General features: G+C 37.1%; 1 protein-coding gene and 1 non-coding gene across 6 annotated transcripts in view; both read right to left on the bottom strand.

Annotated features, from left to right (window-relative positions):
- Positions 1 to 1,455: 1,455 nt before the first annotated feature.
- Positions 1,456 to 1,528, bottom strand: TRNAK-CUU (transfer RNA lysine (anticodon CUU)). Its single transcript has one exon. It is a non-coding gene; the product is annotated as a tRNA-Lys (tRNA).
- A 1,721-nt stretch (positions 1,529 to 3,249) lies between these two features.
- LOC144226920 (uncharacterized) overlaps positions 3,250 to 27,830 on the bottom strand; it is a 52,737-nt gene continuing 28,156 nt past the window's right edge. For 3 of the 5 annotated variants that reach the window (XR_013333774.1, XR_013333776.1, XR_013333775.1), the window contains 7 exons: positions 23,697 to 23,824; positions 20,923 to 21,091; positions 20,305 to 20,405; positions 17,535 to 17,617; positions 10,737 to 10,820; positions 5,391 to 5,497; positions 3,250 to 3,615 (listed from right to left, as the gene is read on the bottom strand). Coding sequence is in view for 1 of the 5 variants with exons in the window: in XM_077758419.1 (XP_077614545.1) it covers positions 17,547 to 17,617; positions 20,305 to 20,405; positions 20,923 to 21,091; positions 23,697 to 23,715 (360 nt within the window). In the remaining 4 variants the exon portion in view is untranslated. Of the gene's footprint in view, positions 3,616 to 5,390; positions 5,498 to 9,103; positions 10,821 to 17,534; positions 17,618 to 20,304; positions 20,406 to 20,922; positions 21,092 to 23,696; positions 23,825 to 27,830 lie in introns of those variants that run through there. The other 2 variants (XR_013333777.1, XM_077758419.1) reach the window with 2 other exon arrangements.

The raw sequence follows: 27,830 nt of genomic DNA, 5'->3' as shown, positions 1-27,830 counted from the left end.
CTTTCACCCATATGGCATTCATTTCTCTGTGTACTGTGGCATAGGAATTTATTTAAACATTTTTATACAGGTAACCATTTGTCCCAAATGATTTACTAAGTGACTTCCTTTTCTCAGTAATGTACAGTTGTACTTCTTTCATATTAGACTTCTGTATATTCTTGGGTCCATTTCTGGGCTGAGTGTCATGTGTCTTTTTTCTACTTTGATGCTAATACCAAATGATCTTACTTGCTATAGCTTTAAATGTTGATATATTGCAATAATCTCCCTCCCTACCCCTCACCATATGCATACCCTTTTCTCTTCAAAAGCTTTTGGTATTTGTTTTGTCAAGTAAATGTAGGATGAGATGGTCCAATTCTACTAAAACTCTATAGTGATTTTAGCTTAAATGACATTTAAATTCAGAATAACTTTGCATCCATTACATCTATATATGATTTTGTTTTCCTGTCTATTACTAGGTAATCAGAAGATGATTTCCATAGATTCCAAACTGCACATCCACTCCAATACTGATGTCTATGTCAGTACACTTTATTTTTAATGTTTATTTATTTTTGAGATGGGGGGGAGGGTCTGAGAGGGAGGGAGACATACAGAATCAGAAGCAGGCTCCAGGCTCTGAGCTGTCAGCACAAAGCCCGATGCAGGGCTTGAACTCATGACCTGAGAGGTCATGACCTGAATCCAAATCAGACTCTTAACCGACTGAGCCACCCAGGTGCCCCTATGTCAGTATACTATAAATGTTGCTATAAATGAACAACCCATGTCCTCACCTGAAACCAGTCCTGCCCATTTTGCACTCTTTTGCTTTATCAAGCATATCTCTCCAGCCATTCTGTCCTTTATCTCCTTACAACTCTATCAGATTATTTCCATCATTGTATGAATATTCTTTCTACCATCTTCAATAACTTCTCTTGACCTCCTTTCTCGGTCTAGCTACCACTGAAGTCCTCTATTTCCCCATGCCACAAAATTACTCAAAAGCTTCATTTCAACTCCAATTCTTCTCCTTCTAATCTCCCTTAAACTCTTTTGGATCAGAATTTCTTACCACTCCACGAAAACTGTTCTTGTCCATATAGCCAATGACCTCCACATTTCTACATGCCATTGGATTTCTGTTTTTCTAGAAAATGGTCCAATTCACCTAATTATCAAATGTATTGGCATATAATTATTTATATGCATGCTGTTATCGTCTTTTCAGTGTTTCTAACACTTGTAGACAGTGATTTTGTCTTTCTTTCTACCTTATCTCTTCTGTTTTTCTCCTTTCTTTACAAAGAGTGTTTTCCTTTGTTGATCTTTTATTACTTTCTACTTTTGCCTTTTATATTTTGTTTGTTTTGTTTTACTTTCTCTGCTCATTTTGCCATTTTTCTCTACCTTCTTGGAACTGAGACTTAGATCTGTCACCTTTTTTTTTTTAAGTATGCTCCTTGACCAACATGGGGCTTGAACCCATGACCTTGAGATCAAGAGTCACATGCTCTACCGACTGAGCCAGCCAGGCACCCCAGATCATTCGCTTTTAAACTTTTTCTCATGAAAACATTTATATTTTGAAAGTTTTCGATAGGATATTTTATTACTATTAATTTCAAGATATTTTCTAATTTTATTATGATGTTTTCTGTGATTCATGAGTTACTTGGATATGTATCTCTCAATTTCCAAACATAAGAATTTTCTCTTATCCTTTAGATGTCTACCTAATTGCATTAAAATAAAAAAATATGTTCTATCTTATTTAATTTCTTTGAAATTTGTTGAGACTTGCTTTATTATTCAGCATATGATCAAATTCCATACATCTTTTATGTGAGCTTGAAAGGGATGCGCAGTCTGCAGTTTTAGTTTATAGATCTCTATGTAAATCACTAGATCAAGTTTAACAATTATGTTCAAATTTTTTGTGTTCTTATTTTTTTTTATCTACTTGTTCTGTCAATTACTAAGAGAGTTTTATTAAAATCTCCAGTTGTGACTGTGGATTTCTATTTTTAATCTTGCAGCCTATCTATTTTTGTTTTATATATTTAGAGTTCATATATTAGATGCCTACAAATTTAAAGTTGTCTGATAAATTGGATTTTTTTTTCCACTATAAATGAATCTTTTGATGCCTAATAATGCATTTGCCTCCAAGGTTGTTTTGGAAAGAAATAATCTAATCTGTCTTTCTCCATCCTTTTAATTTAACCTTGCTATATATTTTAGATGCCTCTGGTAAGAAGCATGTTGTCAGATTTTATTTATTCTTGTTTTGTTTTCCAACCTGAAGAACCTTTGGTTTGCTTTAACTAGAGGGCTCAATCCATTTCCACGTAATATAATCGATGGTTTTGTGTTTATCGTGCGTTATTTCCTCCCTTCCCCATATTCAATATTTCCTTTTTCCATTTTTAATCTGTAGAACATGTTTCCTTCCTTCCTTTTTCTTTCTGTTTTTAGCATCACTAGACTGGAATTTTACACTCTCTTTTTTAAGCTTACACCAACTTTTTTCAGGTCATTTAGTGTTATAAGCAGAGTTCGAAGATGACACCAATGACTCATGTTTTTGTAAAACCTCCACCCCTTGAGTGTGTAGGATTTGTGAATGTGATGGATTATCATTCCCATGATTATAATACCTCTTATGGCAAAAGGGATTTTGCAGATGTAATAGAGGCTCCTAATCTTTTGACTTTGAATTGCTCGAAAGGGAGATTATCCTGGAGAAAGGGGGTACTGACATAATGAGGTGAGCCCCTTAAAAGAGAAAAGAAGCAGCAACAAAGACAAAGAACATTCATTAATAAGAAAAGGATTTGAAAGGCAGATTACTAGCTGACGTCACAACAGCAACAATGAAAATCAGAAGTTACTGGATTCGTATCTTCAATGTGCTGAAAAAAAGTTCATCTAGAATTCTATACTAGACACAAATGCCTTTCAAAATGAGAGGATGATAAAGAAAAGAGATTTTCAGGCAAGCAAAAAGTGAGTTTTTCATAAGATGAAGTCACTAAAAGAAAAGTCTGCAGTATATATACTAGTCAGAAGTGACATATTTTAGGTGACTAGCATGAAATATAAGAAGGCATAAAGAGGAAAGAAAATGGCAGATGTGTGAGCAAATCTACATGAGCATTGGAAGTGTAAACCATGAAAATAACAATCTTATGGCACTAAAAATATAACAAAAAGACAACCTTTATTAAAGATTTAAATAGTGTTAAAGTTGCATAATCTGGTTAATTTTAAAATATGAGAAAAGAATTGTTCATTAAGCTTTGTAATGTAGTCACTGAACATATTTTCTATCTGTGCCAACTAGCACAAACTCAGGAGCTTATAACAAAAAAAAAAAATTATTTTACATTTTTCTTGGGCCAGGAGTCCAACAAGCGTTAACTTTGTCCTCTGCTCAGGCTGAAATCAGTGTTGTCCAGGGCTCAAGATCTGAGGTTCAGGATTCACTCTCAAGGCCACTGTTTTGGGAAGAAGTCAGTCCCTTATATTTGTAGGACTGAGGACTCAGCTCCTGTCATTCCTCAACACACAACCATCTCTGTAACATGGCAGCCAGGTAGCACCATTTCACTACTTAAAGAACTGTGGGGAAAATGTAAAATGATCAAGCAAATAGTGGAGAAAGTAAAAAAAGAAGATTAAAGTATTTTGTTAATCCAAATAAATAGTAAAATGTAAATGAAATGTCCTATTTCTAGAAAAAAAAACAAGTCATGGAATTGGCACAAATAATAGAAAATCTGAGTACTTATACCCATATTAAAGATATTAAAACTGTAATTTAAGTTCTCCCTACATTCAAATATATTAACCAGTGAATTCTTCCAAACATGGAAGGGAACAGGAATATCAAAGTTTTCCAGAGACTATAAAAGGAGGTAACATCATTTCATTTCATGAGGCTGACAGAATTGTAGTGGATATCACGCTAAATTCTTGACAGTCACTGATTCCCTCATTGATTTGAGTGTTGGCAGCCTATAGCTCTCAGTTTAGTCTCCCTAGAGGAATTTCTAGTGACCAGAGGGAAAGGTCTAAATGCCCAGCACACAGCCCTTACAGAAGAATAAATGCTGAAGATCGTCCTGGATCATGATCTCCTCTGGGTTGTGTGAGACCTCTGTTGTGACTGTTTCACAACAATTCCTTCCTTTTTACCCACTACCACTTTCCTCACTTATCCAAAGAAGTTCATTTGCTGGCAGATCTCTGTCTTGAAATCTTTTTTTCTGGGGAATCCAATCTAAAATAATAATCTTGATATCAAAAATTATAAATGATATTGTAGGAATGGAATATCATGAGCTATAACCTATAATGAGTATCGATGCAAAAATTTTTAAATTTGAAAACCGGTTCTAGCGATATGTAAGGGGATAACACATCTTGACCAAGTTGAATTTATTTCAGGAATTCTTACTTAGTTGTTTAACATTTGAGGAAATCAGTGTCATTCACCACACTGACAGGAGAAAAGAAAGAGAAAAATCTTATCTTTCAAGAGATGAAGAAAAAACCTTTGGTAAAATTCAACATTTATTTAGGCTCAAAACCTCTTACCAAATCAATCATAGATGCCGAGTTCCTTAATCTGATGGAGAAAAATCTAGAAATACCCTATAGCAAATGTATAATTAATAGTGAAATATTGTATAGATTTTCCTGTGTTTGGGAAGGAGACAAAGATGGCCCTTATCACAAGTTTTATCTATCATATTTTAGGTCCCAGCAATTACTATAAGACAAGACAGAGATAAAAAATGCAAGGAAGGGAAAAATAATAGAATACCATTTTTTTTCACATGATAAACTTGTATGTGTAAAAAAACACAAAGATCTCAAAAACATCAGTATTAAAAAGTGAAATTAGAAAGTAATTGGATATAATGCCTTTATGCAAAAGTTGTACTTTCATATATTAGCAAAACACAAAAAGTAACTTTAAAAATTTCATTTATAATAGCTTCAGAAAACATCAAATGACTCTAAAACATAACACAAGAATTCTTTACTACAATTGCTAGATGTGGCTGAATACAATTAAAGAAAATATAAATAAGTACCTTGAGTACTTGAATTGGCTGACTCAATATCTCAGATTCTTCCCAAATTAAGCTATAGATTCAGTGCAATCTCAGTCAGACCCACAGTATTTCTCTACTTTTTTCTTTCTTCCTCTTTTTTCTTTTTCTTTTCTTTTTTCCTTTTTTTTTTCCTTTTTTGGTGTGTGTGTGTATGTGTGTGTGTGTGTGTGTGTGGCAGTATTGTTGAGCATATTCTAAAATTTATCTGGAATAAATAGTCTAAGATAGTCTAGAAGAAGAAAAAGTTTTATACTAAAAGCTGCCAATACTTACTTTTGGGTGTTTTCCTTTTTTTTTGGCTTGTTTGTTTGTTTTGCCAATACTTATTTTTAACCTCCAGTAATTAAAATACCACATTCTACTGGGGCAAGGACAGATACCTAGATAAATGGAGAACAGTGAGTTCACAAGTAAATGAACATATATAGTCAACTGATTTATAACAAAGTGGATACTGCAGTGTGGTGAGGAAAGAATAATCCTCACAATAAGTGTATGAATCAATTGGATATCCATAAAGAAAAGAAATAAGACCTATCTCCTACCATATATTAAAACTCGGCTCCAGATGGACCTATGCATTTAAATATGGAAAGGCAAAATATTAAAACTATAGAAGAAAATATGAGAGAATCTCTTCATGATCCTGAGGTAGCCAAAGATCTTTTAAACATGACACATAAAGCATTAATCATAAAAGAAAATCTTGCTAGCCTGGACCATATTGAAATTAAGAGCTTCTGTTTAAAAGACAACAATAAGAGAATAAAAGAGCAAACCACAGAGTAAGGTACAGCCATTCTTTATTTTTCATGGATTTCACATTTGTGAATTTGCTTTACGCTAATTTTTATTTCTAACCTCAAATTAAATACTGCCAGTGCTTTTAAGGCCATTCATAGACATGAACAGAGTGGCAGAAAATTTGAGTTACCTAGCATGCATGGTCCCAGCTGAGGTCAAACATAGAGACATGCTGCCTTCTTCTTCCAGCCCTCATGTTCTAAACAAGTGTCCTTTTTGCAGTTTGTTTAGTACCACATTTTTTTTGCATTGTTGAACTTGTTTTGTTATTTTGTTGTTTCCAATGGGCTCCATCGCCTAGTGTTAAAGTGCTGTTTTGTGTTTCTAAATGAGAGAAGGGCTGTTTTGTGCTTTACATAGAAAGTGTATTAGTAAACTCTGTAGGCATGAGTTACAGTACTTTTGGCTGTGTGTTTCATGCTAATGAATCAACAATATATCAGATGAGGTGTCTTTAAAGAGAAAATACGTAAAACAAGGTAATGTATTGATCAGTAGACAAAAATGTTCTGCCTAGTGTCTTGCAGGAAACCAATCCTGTATGTCCCCCAGGAGTAATAATTTGGCATTCACCAATTCAGTGCTTATATGACTTTAAGAACATAATTATTGCAAGTAATGAGAATTTGATATATCTATAATACATGTTCTATAAAGGACTTATATACAGAATGTATAATGAAGTCTAATAAAACAATAAGAAAATGGTGGACAACCCAAACATAAATTTAGGTGAAGTACTGAACAGGTACTTCTTTTAAATTGATCCATTTATATATGAAATGGTAGATTTGGACATATATGTCTTATCTTTGCTCTGGCGCTCAGTTTCACTCACAAAAATGATAACCTACAATTTGGATAATATAAAGTTATGTTTAAATGAAGTAAACTTAACTTGGTAGGCTCCTAATGCAAAAATACCACATTACCATTATAATACTTTTCTCTACAATTAAAGGACCATACCTAATAAAATCTCAACTGATAAGTCAAAAGAATAAACATATGACTATAATTATCCACAATCAAATACCACTTGAGCCTATATTTTATTTACAGAGCATTAAAAATGTTTCAATGTTTGTTGGAATTCATATAATAATTAAATGTATAGGGTTTTAATTGAGGGTCTTGGTATTTTCTGAGAAAATTATGGAGATGATAAAATTAAATTCATGTACAAAAACAAACTAAAAGATTTTAAGATTACCAAATTCTCTCCAGACAATTTTGTCATAAATTTGTATGTTTAATCTGCTATTTTAATCTGCTATTTGCTTTGCCACTGCTGAGTCTTCACTAATATATTCCACTGTATGCCTCTGCCTACTATGACACTAACCATGATTCATTGCCCAGCTAAAAATGTTGCCACTGTGTCCTTTCCGTGTTTCTCATCTAGGAGTAATTCCTTCTGTTATTGAGCTTCCATTATAGTTTTCAGGCATTTAGTCCTTTTCATTCCACTTGGCAATGTGATTATTTACATGCATATTCTATCTTCCATAGTAGATTATAAATCCCATCCAAGGGATTAATCCCATCCATTTTAACCATCATTTTCTAGAAAATGAAGAATAACCAAAAGAATGCAGGGAATAGGTAGGACAAAAACAAATAAAAATTTCAACAACAACAAAAAAGTCTAGGAAAGTTCACATAAAACAGTCAAGAATAAGGTATGATCAGGTGAAGGAACTTCCTTTTGATGACACCTTTTCTTCTGATAGCTCTTCCTGTCTCTCCTGTGTTTCTGGGTTTTGTTTGTTTGTTTGTTTGACTTCTATCAAACTAGTAGTTTTTGGCTAGTAGTACTGAATTCTGCTTTCTCAGCTCCTCATTGCCACCCTGGTTTAGGCTGGTGCCAGTCAGAGCTAAGTCTGACTATGGCCATGGCCAGTCTCCCAATAGCTGTGTATTCATTATTTGTTTCCCAGCCATAAGGTTGGGTGTCACATTAGCTCATTGAGTACCCAACCGGTATGCATGAGACAAAAGACATTTCCTGGCTATCTTCAATGAGACAGACAGCCTTCTTTAATTTTGATAGCCAATTGACCAAAACAATTCTAGATCCCGTATTACCACCTGATGAAACTATCTAATATGGGGAAATCAGTTGATTTGTTACTAATAATAATAGTCTCTCTGAAATATAATTGATCAATTTGAGATAATGGTCTTATGCTTATCACAACATATAATACTTCTGTTGTCAGTACATAGAAATAAGTATATTACTGGAGGTTTTACATGTTGAACTGGATAGGTGACTGGTCTGCTGGAATGGAGATAAATAAATAAAGAACCCAACACTTGGTAGAGTGCCTGAAGCAAAGGATGATTAATGTGAGTGGATGATGGTTTTTAAAGCAATATTATCTTTTCCCTCAGTCTTGAGTGACTAAACCGTCCTAATGCTCTGGAGACAGCTGTTTTCTCATGGCAACAGCTGGAGCTGTGGTACCCTGTGGGCAGCCTCAGCCCTCCTCATGGACCCTGTGTCTCCCAGGAGAGTCTAGTTAGAGTCTCCCACTGCACACAAAGAACACATCAAAGGAAATGACAAAGCAAAGACAGTGAATAATTGAATGGAGCCATCCAAAATGTTTTAAGCCCATCCTCAGGAAAAAAAAAAAAATCATTCTTACTTAAACTATGTCATATGCTGATAAAGTACACATCTGATTAAAGCTGCTTCCTCATTAGCACCATCATTACTATCATTATCAAAGCCTGAAATGAATAGCCGCAGTGGCAGGGCCAGGTGGCGGGCTTGGGGGACACACACCCAGGCTTCTTCCTGGCATTCCACATCTACACTTGTGATTGCTTGCTGGGCATTTGTCTCATCCCACCAGTAGAAAGGGGAAAACTTTAAAGACCCAACACAAACTTTTCATTTTCATCTCCATAAGGCTTCTCTATCTCCTATCTTATTCTTTTCCTTGTACTGGCTCCAGCATTCACCACGATATCCAATGCAGAAACTTGGGGATGAGTTTAGATGCCTCTCCATTGCCAACCCTCCCATTTACCAAGTTCTTTAGATTATGTCACTATACAGTTCTTTATGCCCAGCTCCTTCCTCCTTAGTCATTTCTAATTGTATCTACTGCCCAAACACATTGTCTTAACCCATTCAGGTTCTGTAACAAAAATACCATAAACTGAGTATCTTAAATAACAAACATTTATTTCTCACAATTATGGAGGCTGGGAAGTCCAAGAGCAAGGTACCAGCAGAGTCTGTGGTTGATAAGTACCCACTTCCTGACATCTTCTTGTGTCCTCACATGACAGAAGTGGGGAGAGAACTCTCTGGGGTTTCTTTTATGAAGTTGTTGACCCTATTCATGAGGCCTCCCACCTCATGACCTCATCAACTCCCAAAAGTCCTACCTCCTAATAACATCACATTAGGGATTAGGTTTTTATTTTAAGTAATCTCTACCCCTGGTGTGGGTCTTGAATTCACAACCCTGAGATCAAGAGTCACATGCTTTACCAACTGAGCCAACCAGGTGCCCCATTGCAGATTAGGTTTTAACATACATTCTACAACATACACCTCCTCTAAAACATTTTCCACATTTTACCAAAAAAATAATAGTAATTTCTGTCACTTACCTGTACAAATCATTGCATAATGTCCTCTGGCCTTAGGATAAAATCCAAGCTTTTTAGCATAACATACAAAACCTCTCTTTAATCATCTGAGTCCAAGTATCATCTCCTGTTGATCTCCATTATTTTAAAGTATATGCTCTATTGGTGCTGCACTACTCGCATTTCCCCAAATGGGTCAAATATGACATGTTCTAGTCCTTTGCATGTGCTTTCTTTCTGCTTAAAATAGAATTATCTTTCTCCTACCCTTGCCTAAGGACCATCAACTGGTCCCAGAGCCTATCACAAATGTCACATCTGTAAGAACCATGTCTCGACACCTGTGCCTTCAGCCCTGTTACTTCTACGCTGCTACCTGTTTCGTTGGTCATACTTCTGTGGTTGCACTTATCCCACTAAACTCGGATCATGTGCCAGCCTCCTCATCTATATATTAAGCTGTTTATAAGAAGCCAGGGACCATGTCTCAGGTATTTATCACCAATACTTCTCACAGTCCCTGACAGGTAATAGGTACAGAATAAATATTTTAAACCAAGTGGGATTGAATTGAGTTGAATTACAATGTGTTGCTAGGGGAATGCATGCAAATAAAAAGATTCAGATACAAAGTGCCAAATGAGGGTGTAGAGTCACCCTAAAGAGAGAACACAGTTCTTCTGCGCTGGGAAGAGTTGGATGAGGCAGAGCATTCGATAATAAGAGTGTTGTATTTCATGGACTCTTATGTTCATTTCAGTCTTTTCAGAGATTCGGTAAATGTGGAAGTGACCAGTTCAAAAGTACTGTAGTATCAATAGGCCTCTCTTCTGGTTTACAGTGTGTTCCTTAAATCAGTTAGAAAGTCAAAGGATTGCAGTGTCTTGGTATGCTTCTGCAGGGAGGAAAGGAATGACTCCAACCCCACAAAGGTGGAAAACTAGAAATGTTACCCACATTAAATTTTCTTTTGTTGTGATAACCACCATTGCATCCCTACCATAGAACATACTTTTATATGAATAAACAAAACAATATCTCAGTTTGAAGTACTTTCCTTTAGATTACTTTGCCAATATCCAGAGTTAATCTAAGGAAAATAAGTGGGTATTGCACTGTTTGACCATGAGGGTCTACCCAAAATAACTTCTACCAGCCTGTAAGATGGGTGCCCACTTCTGTCCATAGAGCACTGAGACACACCTTTTGGCAGTTTTGGAAAAGTGTTTTGTCTCTTTTTCCAGCCTTTTAGTTTTCAGTAATACTGAGTTCCAATTTTAGTGAATCCTGTTGAAAAATAAAGAATTTTAATTAGCAAAAGAAAAAAAGAATATCGACATCTCTATTTATTTTACATATTTATTTTTTAACCAGAGAGCTACATACTGGATGGCCTCATGAACAGTGTGATACCTAGGTAACCCTTCAGCTAAATGAAAATGTCACAGGCCAGGAGACTGCTTCCAGCTATCCCAGGAAATTGGGGGTTCTGAACACCTTGCACAGATCAACTGCCTTTTCTACGTCTGACAGATCTAGTCTTTTGAGTGGGGGAGGGACAGAGAGAGAGAGAGAGAGAGAGTCCCAAGCAGGCTCTGTGCTGATATCATTGAGGTCATGACCTGAGCCAAAATTAAGAGTCAGATACTTGACAAAGTAGCCACCGAGATGCCCCCAAATCTAGTCTTGATATTTGCCCAAAGAAAGCATACTAGTTCCTAGAATACTAGCAGAGAGGAAAAGCTATCTTCTTGGTCACATAGTTACTCAGTAGTTGATGAGGGCCATAATGGCCAGATCCCCTCTATTCTATTGAGCAAACAAGCATGTGACTGCCTGAGTAAAGGTCCCTAACTGGTTTCTTCCCCAAATGCAGAGTTGTGCCCACTGTGGCCAGGAGGGAAGGTAAGAGGATGTGATTACTTCATAAGAAGGGAAAGTTACTTCCGACCTTAACAAATTCCACAACAAAGCACTCACAATTAAGCCAACTCTAAAACCTCATCCTTAGGGGATTCAGCCTTTCAGGAGAGGAGAATACAGACTTGACCATGCCCCCTACTTTGTCCCCTGGGATCCCCAGGCCAAAACTCATCCTGGTAAAAGACCCTAAGCCATTTTGACTGAAGCTCAGACTTTCCTCTCATGAAGAACTTCTCTCACATAGAGGTCTGTCCAAAAGCTGGAAATTCTCTCCCTCTCTCTCTCTCTCTCTTTTTTTTTTTTTTTTGTGAGCCCTAATGGTTAAATTCTGCAAAAGAAAGGTGTTATAGGAATGCCAGTATCTATTGTGTGAAGTGAGGAGTTGTATGAAAGTTAAACGAATAACAGTCACAGACTGTGTGGACTGTTTTCTTAGGGATCTCTCCTCCTACCTGAGAACCTTGCATCCTTGCATCATTCCTAAAAGCTCCCAGGGTGACTCGGGCCTGAGAAGCCCTTTCCTGTTATGCCAGGTTGCAGTCCTCACCTGAGGCGATTGAGTTTTCTTACTGCTGTCAGCACCTACAGTGACCCTGCTTAGTAATTGTTTATTCAATGGGTGTGGGAGCAGTGCATTTTAATTTCTGTCTGGACTGAGCAAGATGATGGAGATAGGAAATGGTCACCATCTTGCACCAAAACAGATTCTACTGCCTGGTCTTGGTCTGACTAAACACAAAACAAACTCAGTGGAAGGACATAGAGTGTTCTAGTCAGCACTCAAGTAAATCTCCAAAGAGTATATACAATTTATATGATATTAATGCATGTATGTGTTAATTTTGTGTATATATATATGTATATATACAGTCATCTTAGTTCAGGCTGCTGAAGAAAAATACCATAGACTATAGACTAAGTGGCTTATAAACAACATAAATTTATTTCTCACTGGTCAGGAGCCTAGAAGTCTGAAGTCAGGATGCTAGCATGGTCAAGTCTGCTGGGAACACTCTACTGGATTACAGATAGTTTCCCTTCATTATATCTTTATGTGGTAGAAAATGAGGGAAAGAGCTGTTTGGCATCTGTTTTTATAGGGGTACTAAAATCCCTTTCATGACGGTTCATGACTTAAGTACCTCCCAAAGCCCCACCTGCTAATGCCATCACCTTTTTAGTTAAGGTTTCAACACGTGAATATTGGAGAAACAACAGCCCTATAACAATAATTATTTGTGATTTCTTGCTAAAGAAACTGTATTTAGTTTCTTTTTTTTTTTTTAAGTTTTTAACATTTATTATTAAGAAACAGACAGAGAGAGAAGGAGACACAGAATCTGGAGCAGGCTCCAGGCTCTGAGCTGTCAGCACAGAGCCTGATGCGGGGCTCAAACCTACAAACTATGAGATCATGACCTGAGCTGAAGTGGGACACTTAATTGACTGAGCCACTCAGGTGTCCCTGTATTTAACTTCTTAATTCCCTTGTACTGAGTATCAGAGAAGGGTCACACAGTTAAGCTTTCAAAATGTGGACCCAAAGAAGGCTGTTCATAAATCCTCCTCCTCTGCACCAAGACCCTTTCTCCCTTGACCCTGTACAGGCCTTTGTTTTATGGAGTTCAGACTTCTCTTTGGTGCCTGCCAAAGTCAGTTCAAGTGCCACTGCAGCAGGGCTGGTGAAATTAACTCATTAGCTGACCTAGGGAGCCATTGCTCCTAAGCAAGGCCAGTGATATGCTCCCTCAGACACAACAGAGCATGGTTTCACTTGAGATAAGTCTATCCCTCCTGTTACTATGACTCCAGCTCCTTCAAAATAAAAATTACAATAGTTTTATTTTAAGGAGCATGCATTCTTTTTTGGGCCTTTCTTACACTGATAGAGCCACCACATTGCTGCCTATGACTTTTTCCTTGACATCAGGGTTAGAAGTATGAGCTTAGATTAGATTATTTACTAAATGTTTTATTTATTTATTTATTTATTTATTTATTTATTTATTTATTTATTTTGAAAGAGAGAATGAGAGAGAGAGAGAGAGAGGGAGAGAGAATCCCAAGCAGGCCCCAAGCTATCAGCTCAGAGCCTGACCCAGTGCTCAATCCCATGAACTATGAGATCATGACCTGAGTTGAAATCAAGTGTTGGATGCTTAACCAACTGAGCCACACAGGTGTCCCACACAGGTGCCCCTAGATTATTTTTTATTCCAAATATTGCTCACCTGTATTCACACTTCATCTCCAATTAAAGGGGAGTGTCTAGATTATACCTCCCCATCAATTTAGTTAAAAAATATATTTTAAAAAATTTCCATTAATATGTTGAAGGAATATATGTAATGAGTATATTTGAGATTGTATGCATGAATCATATAATGAATACAATTTTCATCTTTCCTTTAAAAATTCATTTATTTACTTATAGCGAGAGAGGGGGGTAGAGAGGGGAGAGACAGGATCCCAAGCCGACTCTACACTGTCAATATAGAGCCCAGTGCAATTCTCAAACTCATGAACTGTGAGATCATGACCTAAGCCGAAATCAAGAATTGGCACTTTCATCTTACTAAAGGTCATGTAGGAGGGGAGGATTTTAGCTTTGACTCCTACTGACTGTGGAATGTTGGATTCCTAAGGTCATGGACCTATGGACAAGCTAACTTAGAGAGGTCAAAATAGATTCTCTGTAAGGCAGGGTATATCCAGCTCCCAATGGGAGTGGTGGTCTGTAGATCAGGAAATCAAGGAATATTGTCATTTAATCAGAGAACTTAACTCTCATGTGACTATCTTAGGACTAAGAGTGCAACCTAATAGGAGAGAATGTGTAAGGCCTATTTCCCTTGGGGTAATAAATGCACAGGGGCGCCTGGGAGGCTTAGTCGGTTAAGCGTCCGACTTTCGCTTAGGTCATGATCTCGCGGTTCGTGGGTTCGAGCCCCGCATCGGGCTCTGTGCTGACTGCCAGCTCAGAGCCTGGAGCCTGTTTCAGTCTGTGACTCCCTCTCTCTCTGACCCTCCCCTGCTCACGTTGTCTCTCTCTCTCTCTCCTAGAAATAAATAAAACATTATTTTTTTTATTTTTTTATTTTTTTTAATAAATGCACAGTAAGACAGGGTTATTTACTTACTCATCAGAACACCCACCACTACCTTGGTCAGAAAATGGTGCTTTTGCAGAGTGCTCTATGAACACTCAGTCATCTGTAAAGTACACAGTATCACTTTGAGGAGCTAAGGGAATGAGTTTTATTTTCTCCAAATTAAAAAAAAAAAGAAAAAGCGTTCTTCAAAGTTGAATATTTTGAATTACAAATATAAAACAGAACTCATGGTTGAAGTTGACCTTAGTATTTAGGGAGTAACATTGTTTTACCACAGAATCTGGACAAAATGCATTCTCTCTCAGAAATATTTCATGAAATTCTACAACTTCCCAATGGCCTATATTCACCTTTTGTTTTCAGTTATTTATTGTTAGGGTGTTTCCTAAGTTACTTTTATTAAAGAACAAAAAATACACCAGGAAATAAAAAGTTTGATTATAGCTTTCGAAACTGCTGTCTTAACTCTTCATTGATTCATTGATTTTATAAATGGGCACTGAATGTCTCTGATGTTTACAGTCTAGGTCAGGGTGGATACCATGGTGTGAAGGATGACACTAGTCTTGTTTTCAAGGGTTTTGCAACATAATGGAGAGAATTAGAGTAGAACACAAATAATTAAAATATGAGGAAGAATGTCATTTTTTATTATGAAGAAAGTGCACATGAAATTCTATGCCAGTTTAGAGAATAGGCCATTCATGTCCAAATAGTGACATTTAAAAGACAGTAGAGGATGTCACATCTGAAATAGATCTCAGAAATCTTCCTGAGGTATGTTGGAAAGTGTAGATCCATGGAATGGTGTAAAAAGGAGGAACTGGTGTTAAAGGAGGAAAGTACAGGGCAATTCCGTAGACCATCAAAGACTCCACAAACTCATGCCATGAATTCTGTATGTTATCTTCTGTTGGTAGGATCCTGAGCTTTTATCAAAACCTCATAAGGGGTACAGGGGTGCCTAGGTGCCTCAGACAGTTAAGCATCCAACTTTTGATTTCAGTTCAGGTCGTGATCTCATGGTTGCTAGACAGAGCCCCATCAAGCTCCATGCTAAGCCTGCTTGGGATTCTTTCTCTCCCTCCCCCTCTATCCCATCCCTATTTGCTCTCTCTCTTAAAAATAAAATCTCATAAGGGGTCCGTATCCTAAAAATGTCTAGGAACCTTCTGGTATAGATCATGTTCTGGGTATAGCAAGAAATTTGAGGCATTTAATAAGGACTATAAATTTTACCCTATGAACAGTAAGCCACAAAGAAACAAGTTCACTTCCTTTATTTTTAAATCAAAGAAATGGGACTCTGAGGGCTGATGTATCTCGATCATATCAATGAGTATTCTATTGGGTAGGGATAAGGCTGATGTCTAGGAAGCCATTCTTAAAAATATTTGAAGTATTTACTATTATGTTTGAATAGTAATACTCTTTGCCTACGTACTAGGCAATTGGGAGTCATTAAATTGTTTTTGGACAAATAACATATATAGAAGATATGTCCAGCAGAACTGTAAGTTGTATTGGAGAGGGCAAACTCTAGACGTAAGAAAGCCAATTGGAAATTTATTTCAGTGTCTCAAATCAGAACTAAAAATGGTCTAAATTAAATTGCTGGTATTAGTAGTTAAAAGAAGGTAAAGATTCAAAAAGCTTATGTAGCACATTTTTCTAGACATATTTCCTGAGGCAAGGGAAATAAAAGCAAAAATAAATTACCAGGACTACATCAAAATAAAAAGCTTCTTCACACAAAAGAAACAATAAACAAAACTAAAAGGCAAACTAATTGGGAGAGGACACTGCAAATGTTATGTCCCATAAAGGGTTGGTATCCAAAATATATTTAAAAAAAAAAATTTACACAACTCAACAACCAAAAAACAATTCAATTAAAAAAAAAAAAAATAGGCAGAAGACATGAACAGACATTTCTCCAGAGAAGACATCCAGATGGCCAACAGACAGAGGAAAAGACACTCAACATCCTCATCATCAGGGAAATGCAAATTGAAATCATGATGAGATTTTACCTCATACATGTCAGAATGGCTAAAATCAAAAACACAAGAAACAACAAGTGTTGGTGAGGATGTCGAGGACGGAGAACCAACCCTCTTACACTGTCGGTGGGAATGCAAATTGGTGTAGCCACTAGAAAACAGTATGGAGTTTCCTCCAAAAGTTAAAAATAGAACTACCCTATGATCCATGAATTGCACTACTGGGTATTTACCCCCAAAATATAAAAACACTAATTCAAAGGGATTCACGCACCCCTATGCTTATTGCAGCATTATTTACAAGAGCCAAACTATGGAAGCAGCCCAAGTGTCCACTGATAGATAAAAAGATAAGATGTGGTATATACATATAGTGGAATATCACTCAGCTATAAAAAAGAATGAAATCTTGCCATTTGTAGCAACATGGATGGAGTTAGAGAGTATAATGTTAAATGAATTAGGTCAGAGAAAGAAATACAATATAATCTCACTCATGTGGAATTTAAGAAATAACACAAGTAAGCAAAGGAAAAAAAGAGAGAGAGAGACAAATCAAGAACAGACTCTTAATTATAGAGAGCAAACTGATGGTTACCAGAGCAGAGGTGAGTGGCAAGTGGAGGGGAAATAGGGGATAGGGATTAAAGAGTACAATTGTCTTGAGGAAAAAAATAAAATTATAAAAAAGGAAGTGTAATAATTCACCTAATGTTAAAAAGCTAATACATTGCTGAGTTGGAACTTGAAAAAAAATTTTAAAAACTAAGAGGATAAATTTTAATAAGTAAATTAAAGCCTTGTTTTTAAACTTTTTTTTATTTATTTATTTTTTTTTTGAGAGAGAGAGCGTGAGCGAGCAGGGAAGGAGTAGAGGGAGAGGGAGAAGGAGAGAGAAGTCCCAAGCAGGCTCAGCCACCCAGGTGCCCTGAACCCTTGTTTTTAGAGGCATAAAAACTTACCTCTCAAAAATGTCAAATGATGATAATAGATAATATTTGTAAGTCTGTAAAGAACATGATCCATTCGTAATTCATAAATGAGCCTAATGACAAAAAAAAAAAAAATCAAAAAGCTTAATGTGAAACTCGCAGAGTTCAGAATGGAATAGACATGAAAGAGGAAGTCTTCACTCTTACAAACCAGGAGATACTGCTGAAATATGTAACACACAGGAAAAGCCAGTTTCAGGAGAAAGGTGATATCCGGTGCGGTATATAAACAATTCTATTAGCAAATAAATTATGCCAACCTCCCAACAAAATGTATGGCTCCGCAAGTTAGTTTTCAGAAGAGATTTGGCATCAACCCAATGACAACTTCATGGTCAGAGCTGACATCCATTTCAGCTGACATTCCTAGTGGGCTATACACACCAGGTGAAAGTAATAAAAATACAGTTAACTGAGTTTATCTTACAGCTATTGTATAGAATCGTAGATATAGGAGAAATCAGAATAATTTTATCTTGCCCCTAGGTTTATGAATATTTATTGCCATAGCTACATCAATCCATATAGCCTATAACCACCATGCTAGTGACTCAATGTAATGAGTATTTAGGGAGCTCCTATGATATACTAGTAACTGTCATAGGTATTTTTAAAGGTAGGGGGTATATGCAAAAATAGAAAGTAAGATCTAGTCCAGAACCTTAAATACTGGTACTTTTTTAGTTATGGTTGTCAGAAATAAATACAATCACTGATTTCCCACTGACACCACAATGTTTATCTAAACATATAATGCTAAAAGCTTTGTCAAATATGCATATCCCTTTTGCCCTTCCCTTGAAAATAGTTTTAACTCTGCTGGAAGTGGGGGCTGGTAGGGACCAGCTAAAAAATCCAAAACAAACCCTGTCACCGCAGGATAAAAAGAAACACACGCTCACTTTGCAGTTGTTCTTTATGAAGCCGATGGCACCCATTGGCTGCCAAAGTCAAAAATCAAGGTTCAGCCTATGGATGTGTATGGATGTATATATATGTATATATATATATGGATGTATATGTATACATATGTGTTGGGAGCCATTCTGAGCCCACTAGTCGAGAAAACTCCTGGTGAGGTTAAAGCAAGTTTGCACGGTCTCTTGCCAATCAGATGACGACCGATATCCACCCCCACTCAATTATTTCTGCTTGAGGACTGACCCCTAAGGTACCTCGTTGATCAATATCGGAAGTGACTTGTCCCCTTATTCGAGCCCTGGTATGATGATTGCACCTTGTGAAAGAACTTATTGTGGGAACAACTTCTTTTGATTATGGGAACAGACATAGTGTCTCCAAAAGGTCCTGTTTCCCTCCATACTTTCCCTTGAGCTATAAACAGGCTAATGACCCTTACTCATAAAAGATTGACCTTTACGTGTACAATTCTGTTTCTACCATTGCGTTAGTCCAGGATGTTCATACAGCTCAACATGTAAATCAACTAACCAAAAATGTCTTTCATGCCCTAGCTATTCTAGAAATCATAAAAGTAGACACAAAGGTAAATGCACTCGAAGAGGCTATTCTGTGTATTGGAAATAAGCTAAACTCTTTAAAGGTATGGTTGGCTCTCCAGTGCAATAAAGCATATAACTGAAAAATCAAGTCTTGCCTGGAGACAAAGAGTCTAACTTAGAGAGAAGGAACAGATAAGGGCAGAAGATAAGTTAGTACATATACCTTTGCTAACTGATGGTATATAGCAGCCCCTTCCCTAAGGCCTACATTCCACAAACACTTTCCCCTACAGCTGTGATGAGGATGGATAAGAATATCTACAAACCTATGACTTAATCTTAGCGTTATTAAAATGTGAACACCTTGTTATTTTCTTAGTTATTCAACCCCACTATAATTGGGGCTGTTCTGCAAGAAGACTTCTGTAAAACCTGTTTCTGTACATTTTCCAAAAACATCTTATCACAAAGAGCTATCCATTGTAAAAATTCCATTTCCTGATGCCATGTTAACATTTGACCTATAAATAAAGACACCAAAACCGATAGGATGGAGATGCCTGCCTGGTGAACAACTTGACAAGTTCACTCCACCTTAAACTCTAATTTCTGTGCTACATGAAAGGGCTACTTCCTCACTTGTTCTTGAATTTCTACTTTAAGCTGTCTCCCTGTTCACTCAAACTTTCTCACCTTCCTATCCTGGTGGCTATAAAAGTTTTACTTTTCTTTCAGTTCGATTTTTGTAAGCTCAGAGTGAAACTAAATGATTCACAATGAAAAGATAAAACCGAGATGAGTGCCAGTTGCTGAGAACTCTCCCGCCACCATGCCTTTGTCCTCCTCCAAGATGCTGGCCTTTCTGAAGAAGTTCTGGTCTGTGTTTGAAACCTTGGAGCTCTGGACCAGCAGCTGGTATATGTCACAATGACTTTAGAGTTGTAGTATTCTGAGAGCATCAAGAAATAATGAGATTTGCCTGAAATTATTATTAGCACACCTTAAAGATTTAGATCAAAGTTTGCTTCTCCTTATTCCAAAGTGTTAAGTATGTTAACGGTGTGACCCACTATCAGGAAACAATCCTCTGCCTATAAGTGTGACTAGCACAGAAGTAGATTGCTGGAAATAAGAACATGTGAACCATGAATATATGCAGTGGCGTTATCAGCAAATGGAGTTGGTTGGGGAGCAGGAAGAACCACTCCCTGATGGTTGACCTGAGAATAGAAACACATGTCTCAGGGGACTAAATGAGCTATAGAGGTAAATCGTACCTGAACCTGTGTAGATCAAAACCTTTATTTCAACACCCCATCTTCGTGAGATTTTTCTCCAGTAGAGCTGTGGATGATTAAAGCTTTCATTCATATGAGGCCTGTGGGGAAGCAGATTTGCCCATATGAAGATGGTGGAATATAATTACTAAAAAAGTTAGTGCTCTGGAGTGCTTGAACTGGAATCAAACTCCATGCGTTGTCATTTGCTACTCATGTGACCTGAAGCATTACATAATCTCTTTAGCCATTGCTCTCATCTATAAAGTGAGGTAACAATTAGCCTTACCTTATAAAGTATTTGTGATGGATAAATGAGATGATACATTTTAGTTGCTTAACAGAGAGCCTGGCTCTTAACAAGCACTCAGTAATGTTGTTACTTTTATTATTGTGTATCCTAAATTTCTTGTAGAGCGTTCATCTATTTCTCCATAAAATGTTTCCCCTAGTGACTTGGCTCAGTAACTCCTGACACATGGATGAATCTGTCTTCTCTAAGATTCTGCTTCTGTACCTTGACCTAACAGCCTTTTGGTACTCACTCCATTTATACCTACCTGAATCCTGCTGCCATGACAGTGTAACATGCAATTGGGGATGAACTGGTTGGCTCACCTTCTTTTGCTGTTTCTGAGAGATGCCTGTGTCAGTCTCAGAGTAACATCTCTTTCTGTATCTTGTCCAGCATCACCTTCTGAAGAATTGATATGTCTACATGCTTCCCCCTGCCAACAGGAATGATTCTGTTCTATGCGACCCTCCTCCATTATTGAGTTGAAACCATCTAAGAAAATGCAATTAGACTTTAAGAAGTTATAATCGCAAAAGGAAATCTACAAGGACTGTGTTAGGAAATATTTAAGTTTTTAATTTAAGAGCATAATTTGATATTTAGGCTTATAGGAAAAAATCCTATTTAATGATTTTTACTTTTAAAAAAGAGTTTGTTCAAATCAATTTCTAGGTCTCTAAAGGTGAATCATTACCCCAAATTTGAATCATGGGAATAAATTTGTTAATCTGTTTATAGATATGGATTTCACCCTAAGAAATCATGGGTATGTAAATATTACATAAGGTAGGAAATTGGTTATAGAAGATGTTTAGATGAAGTGCTGTGGGAGCTCTGAAGAGAAAAAATGAATTTTCTAATACTGAATCAGAATCAGCTTCAGAGAGAGAGAGGATGAGTTGAGTTTTAAAAGATTTGGGTATGTGGTGGTGGCTCACATATTTGTTGAATACATTGTAGAAGTGAAGTATATACAGTCAATTGGTTTATCAATAGTTACCTGTTAAGCCTTCTTCCATACTATCATATAATATCAATTTTATCATCTCTCCAATTATTTCTTTTTTAAAATTATTTAATGTTTATTTATTTTTGAGAGAGAGAAACTGTGCAAGCAGGAGAGGGGCAGAGAGAGAGGGAGACACAAAATCCAAAGCAGACTTCAGGCTCTGAGCTGTCAGCACAGAGCCTGACAAGGCACTCAAACTCACAAACCACAAGATCATGACCTGAGCTGAAGTCAAATGCTTAACCGACTGAGCCACCCAGGCACCCCTACTCCAAATATTTCTAAATCAACTTATGATAGACTGAACTTTTGCCTTGTCTGCTCTATAACAGATGTCACCAAGCTTTTTCTCTAAATACAAGATAATTAATATTTTAGGTTTCACAGTCCATACAGCATCTGTTGCAAGTCCTCACCTCTGTTGTTGTAGGTGAAAGTAGCCATAGACAACATGGAAAGGACATGTGTGGCTGTGTCCAGAAAGGTGGAAAGCCAGATATGGCCTACAGGTGAGCAGCAGTTTTCCAATCCCTGGTCTACAACACAAGCTCCTTGATATATCAGTACAAAGAAAATATTCCTATTATCTGATAGACATAAGAATAGTACTATAACAAATAGGAATGTGGCATTCCTAATTGCACAAATACCCAGCTATCAAAAGCAACAAAGGATCTGGGACTTCACTTACAAGTGAATAAATTAGCCTGACATGGTTTCAAAGATGCTGGCATAAGATACAAGATTCCTGGGTCAGAAACAAAGGAAAATTTACTACTCATGGTAATAGTAGAGTCAGAACATCAACATTTCTTGTGCTGGTTCTTCAGTTTCTAATCTCTACAAGGAAACACACACACACACTCTCACACACACACACACACACACAGAGGTAATAACTACATACTTAATGCATTGGATTAAAGGGGAAAGAAAAAAACCTGAGTTTAGAGAACATGAATCTTTTATAATGGCCAATAAGCCTGCCTGACATTTGCCCCAGCGAGAGACATTAACTTTATTATACTAGACAGTAAGTATGCCTGCCCTTTGCTCTGGAGAGAGATATCATCTGTATTTTCCAAGGCTTTTCACAATACAAATATCCTTAATAGATAATCTAGAACAAAAGCAGATAGTGCTTCTATCTGTAAGATGTGCAAAAATGCCAGAGACTCCGGCATAATTGTCTACTAACCCCAGTCTTTCAAACCATCTCATGTTCTTGTAGATATTGATAGAAATACAGAGTTAAACCAAATATACTTAAATGTCCACAGAATTTACCAAAATGAATATGAAAAAAATCTAAGAAATGGGCAAAAGAACTTTGAACATATTTAATTCAAGACCCAGCTAATCAACAGCAAAGATGGACATCAGCTCTCTTTCATTACCATCTCAGGAACTGTATTTCTTTAAACAAGATGACATTAAAATCAAGCTGTCTCAATTTCTCTTGTTATACTATGAATTTTTAAAGTTTTATACACTTTTATACATGTGTGTGTATGTGTATGCATGTGTAGAAGAGTATCTTTGATTATTTATCAGAGATTACAGGGAAAAGGGAAAAAATTATGCTGAATTGAAAATAAGTTGGAATGCTTTAGATTTTAAATAAACTGACTAGAATTTCAGGTGTTTTTTTTTTTTTTAATGAGATTCATCCTCTCAGAATTTTTTAATTTTAATTAGAGTCTCCAGGAATTCTAATGATCTATAATCACATTTATGCAGTAAGAGATGGCCTGTGTCATTCCTAATCCACAGTACTGGGAAATAAAGGTAGGTGTATATAGAACTATTTAGCCAAGGCCAATAGATAGAATTGGGACAAATTTCTAATTTCAAATATTTTTTTAACTAATAGATCTCACATATTTATTACTAAACCAACCTGCTAGCAAAGAGGTATAAAAAAAAAAAAAACACACACACACAAAAAAGATTCATTATTTTCCCAATAAAATATGCCTAACTGTCCAGATAATGGTGACTTTTTCAGTTTGATATGGTAAGATGGTAGTGACCTTGACAGAGCTTAAATATGTGAGCCATCACATGTGGAATTCCCTGTAGACTCACCTTGGTTCTTCTCCGACATCTCCTTTTCAGTTGTACTTGGTTTTATCAGCAGTTTTCATTCAAATCCGTGGGGAATTGGGAGGATTCTGCTTTTGTTTCTTGACCAAGAGCTGCTGATCCCAAAAGTCCTGTGAGAAGGCATGGCGAGGAAGAGATCAAAGGCACATACCGTGATGGTGGGGGAGAGGGGAGAGGGCCAATCATTTTTTAACAGATGACTGTAGGTTTTTGAAAAGCAGAGCCCAGGGTATTTTATTGAAGTAAAAATTGTGTTAATGTTGCTCTTGCAGTCAACGTTTTAGGTGTTCATATATTGCTATGTCAGCATACTAGGTTCTGTGGAGGAAGTGAGATGTAGGATTACTGGCAGCCCTGCAAAGGGGCTATGTGACATCAGGGCACATATACCATACAAGGTGTAAGCAGAATACATGAACGTGGCAGCAGCCTGGTTCGGGCAAGCAGAAGGCTAGTGGCGAGGATCTGATCAGAAAGTGGCCTTTGTCACACAGTTCCCCTCCAAGAGTTGTGCCTACTCTGAACGATTCACTGCATATGAGCAGAAAGGTAGTGGGGCGGCAAATGGCAGGTGTATGTGTGTCCCTGTGTGTGTGTTCCATTCTAAAGACTCTTCCTCTCTTTTATCTCATCGACCCTTTTGAGGTCATGCCTCATGGGAATGCTAACCATGACTTGGCAGTGGGAAAATAGAACTGTGGCAGGCAGCAGGTTTCAGGCTGTATTTTCACCATGCCTGCACTTTGTTTCACGTTTAGTGGCAGGGTGATGTCAGTCACGTTTAAGTCAGATGAAAACCTGAATTTTTCATATTAATTAAAGTTCAGTGGATTCATTATAAAGAATACATGAAGAGATCTGCAGTGGTGGGGTGGGGAAGTCACATGGGGTAGATTTTCTGCAAATAGACTGTGGCTGAGTTGAACTTCCTCTTGGATTTTCTAGACTGATTCCAGATTTGGGAAGAGATTAACAAGTGATGTTACTTTATGCTGCATGACTTTTTTTATTTCCTCTTACGAAGAGGAACATAAAGGAGGAGGGAGAAGAAATGGTCTTAGCGGGTACTGATATAGATAGGATCGTGAGTGCATGTGTGTGTGTGTGTGTGTGTGTGNAGCAGGAAAATATACCCCAAACCTTCCTATTCTAGCTCTAACATGTAGCCTGAAGAATCAGCAAAAGTTTCTAGATCATTGCTTAAGCTTCTAGATCATTAACATGTAACCAGTTGAATCCATCTGAGTTTGATCATTTATATTCTTACTTCTAAATAGATATTTCTTGTTTATTTATTTATTTTGAGAGAGAGCGAGAGCGAGCAAGGGAGACGCAGAAAGAGAAAAGAGAGAGAATCCCAAGCAGGTTCTGCACTGCTAGCAGAGCCCGACATGGGGTTTAATCCCAAAACCCCGGGATCATGACCTGAACCAAAATCAAGAGTCATATTCTCAATTGATTGAGCCAACCAGGTGCACTAAGTGGATATTTTTAAAGTTTTACTCGCCAAAGACCTAGATTAAAAAAAAAAAAAAAAAAAAAATCAACGCTGTGGTGCATATAGTCTTTTTTTTTTTTAATCTTTTTTAATGTTTTATTTATTTCTAGGAGAAAGAGAGAGACAGCGTGAGCAGCGGAGGGTCAGAGAGAGAGGGAGTCACAGACGCTGAAACAGGCTCCAGGCTCTGAGCTGGCAGTCAGCACAGAGCCCGACGCGGGGCTCGAACCCACGAACCGCGAGATCATGACCTAAGCGAAAGTCGGACGCTTAACCCACTAAGCCACCCAGGTGCCCCTGTGGTGCATATAGTCTTACTAAAAACTAAATTTGAACTCAAAAGAAATTCATAGATGTGACTCTCCTTGAATGGCCTATGACAGACACATTCTGAAGGTTCATAAAATCTGTCACTGTAAATGTGAGAGAGAGTCTCTGTCCTGGTCCCCTCGGGTCCCACCTGCCACTATCTTGTTGGATATCTTCTCATAGGGTTTCCAGAAATATCCTGACCATAAAATGTACTCAGATGCTCTATGCCTTTATAAACACCAGAATCCTAGTGTCTAGGGCTTCTTGCTTTCACAATTACTGCTGCTACAGTTACTGCTATGTTATTACTATTAATGTGCCTACTTCATCTTTTGTCTTTTGATATTTGGACTGCCTATAAGAACACAATTGTCTGTAGTTAGGAAAATCTGAATTATTCTTTTAATCTTTCACACTTTATTTTTGGTACACTGCATCAATCTGTGTGGCCTTCATTTCCCCACATTGAATTAATGCTTCTTGTAATTCCATTTAAATCTACTTCTTCAGGGCTTTGCTTGCTGTTTAATCAGTTGGCGTCATCAATGTGGAATTTGAGATATTCAGTCCTTAGGACCCAGCATGTCTCTTAACAGTGATTCTCCAGTTATGGAACATGAACGTGTAATAGTAAACAAAAGTAAACTAGGTATGGCAGAATTAACATAACCATTATTGAGACAATGGACAAAAATCACATAAATAAATAATTATGCTAATCTTAAAAAAAAAAAGCAAAAGATTTCTTTCATGGTGGAACCAAGATTCTTTGACATAGTGATTTGTTGACATAAGGCTTGTAAAACTTAAAAATAAAATAAAGTAAAAAGTTTTTAAAAGACCTGTAAAACTTAAGAACCACAGCTCTGGTCACTGAGCAAGGGTGTTTTCACTAGACCATCTGCCTTCTTTACCATGATAGTCACATCCTGATGTTTCATTTGTACCTCTGTTGTCACATACTACAAGGAACAATTTACCCTGATCTATCCTTTTGATAAGAATGGATACCTTCCAAGGACAGTGCCTCTACAAAGTGCCTCTTTCCTGCACAAAATGTAAATTTATTTCTGCTGCCTGTTGCTATTTTTTTTTTAATGCCTCAAATCTCCATGCAGTGAAGCAAAGGGTAAAATGACCATGTGAATATGCATTTGAAGAGCTCTTATCATGATAAAAAATTGCCTTTTAAATATTTTATTTTTTTCATGCCTCTGCATTGTTATAATGACACACTACTGAATTACTAATGGCAAATAAGTCAACTGTTGGTAAATTTTAATGGAGCATATTGATATCCTCAAGATTCTTAAATTGTTGGAGGAGAGGGAGGTTTTTTACACTAAATGAAACATGACCTAATGTTGTGTAAGTAAAAGAAGTGTAAAAAAAAAAAAAAAAAGTAAAAGGAAAGTTCAGCAAAGTAGAAAAGTAATTGGAAGGCTATATAAGGAAGAAATGAATGATATATATATCCTACAATTGTGTGATTTGGTAAAGATGAATTTTTTAAAGTCCAGTAAATAATTCACCTAATAAAATTATGCTGTGTGAAATAAGTCAGTCAGAGAAGGACAGATACCATATGTTTTCACTCATATATAGATCTTGAGAAACTTAACAGAAGACCATGGGGGAAAGGAAGGGGGAAAAATAGTTACAAACAGAGAGAGAGGGAGGCAAACCACAAGAGACTCTTAAGTACAGAGAACAAACTGAGGGTTGATGGGGGTGGGGGAGCTGGTAAAGTGANACACTAGTGAATAATAATTGCAACAGTTTATGAACTGCCAACTGCACACTAGAGTTTTGTGCCCTTGCCTTTAATTCTGCGATCACATTTCAAATCAAATTTCCTTATCATCGTATTAGGGGNAGGACACTAGTGAATAATAATTGCAACAGTTTATGAACTGCCAACTGCACATCTAGAGTTTTGTGCCCTTGCCTTTAATTCTGCGATCACATTTCAAGTCAAATTTCCTTATCATCGTATTAGGGATGAACAAAATAAGATTTGGGGAGGTGAAATGATATTCCCAAAGACAAACATTTAGCAATGTCTGAAGCTGGAATTCTAACACAGAGTTCCATGTCAAAAGATAAAGACCCTTCATTGCATCACACTGCCACCTCAGTGGTGGAAGCTTTCCTGACTTAACTCACTTAGAAAAGGTTATGGTCCTATGGGGGAGAATAAGGGGGGAAATGGTGGGGGAAAGAGGCAAACCATGAGACGCTCTTGAATGATGAGAACAAACGGAGGACTGATGGGTGGGGGGGGGGGTGTTATATGGAAACCAACT

Source organism: Crocuta crocuta, unplaced genomic scaffold (assembly GCF_008692635.1).
Source record: "Crocuta crocuta isolate KB4526 unplaced genomic scaffold, BGI_CrCroc_1.0 scaffold32, whole genome shotgun sequence".
Lineage (NCBI taxonomy): Eukaryota > Metazoa > Chordata > Mammalia > Carnivora > Hyaenidae > Crocuta > Crocuta crocuta.
This window is presented reverse-complemented; position numbering and strand designations above follow the sequence as displayed.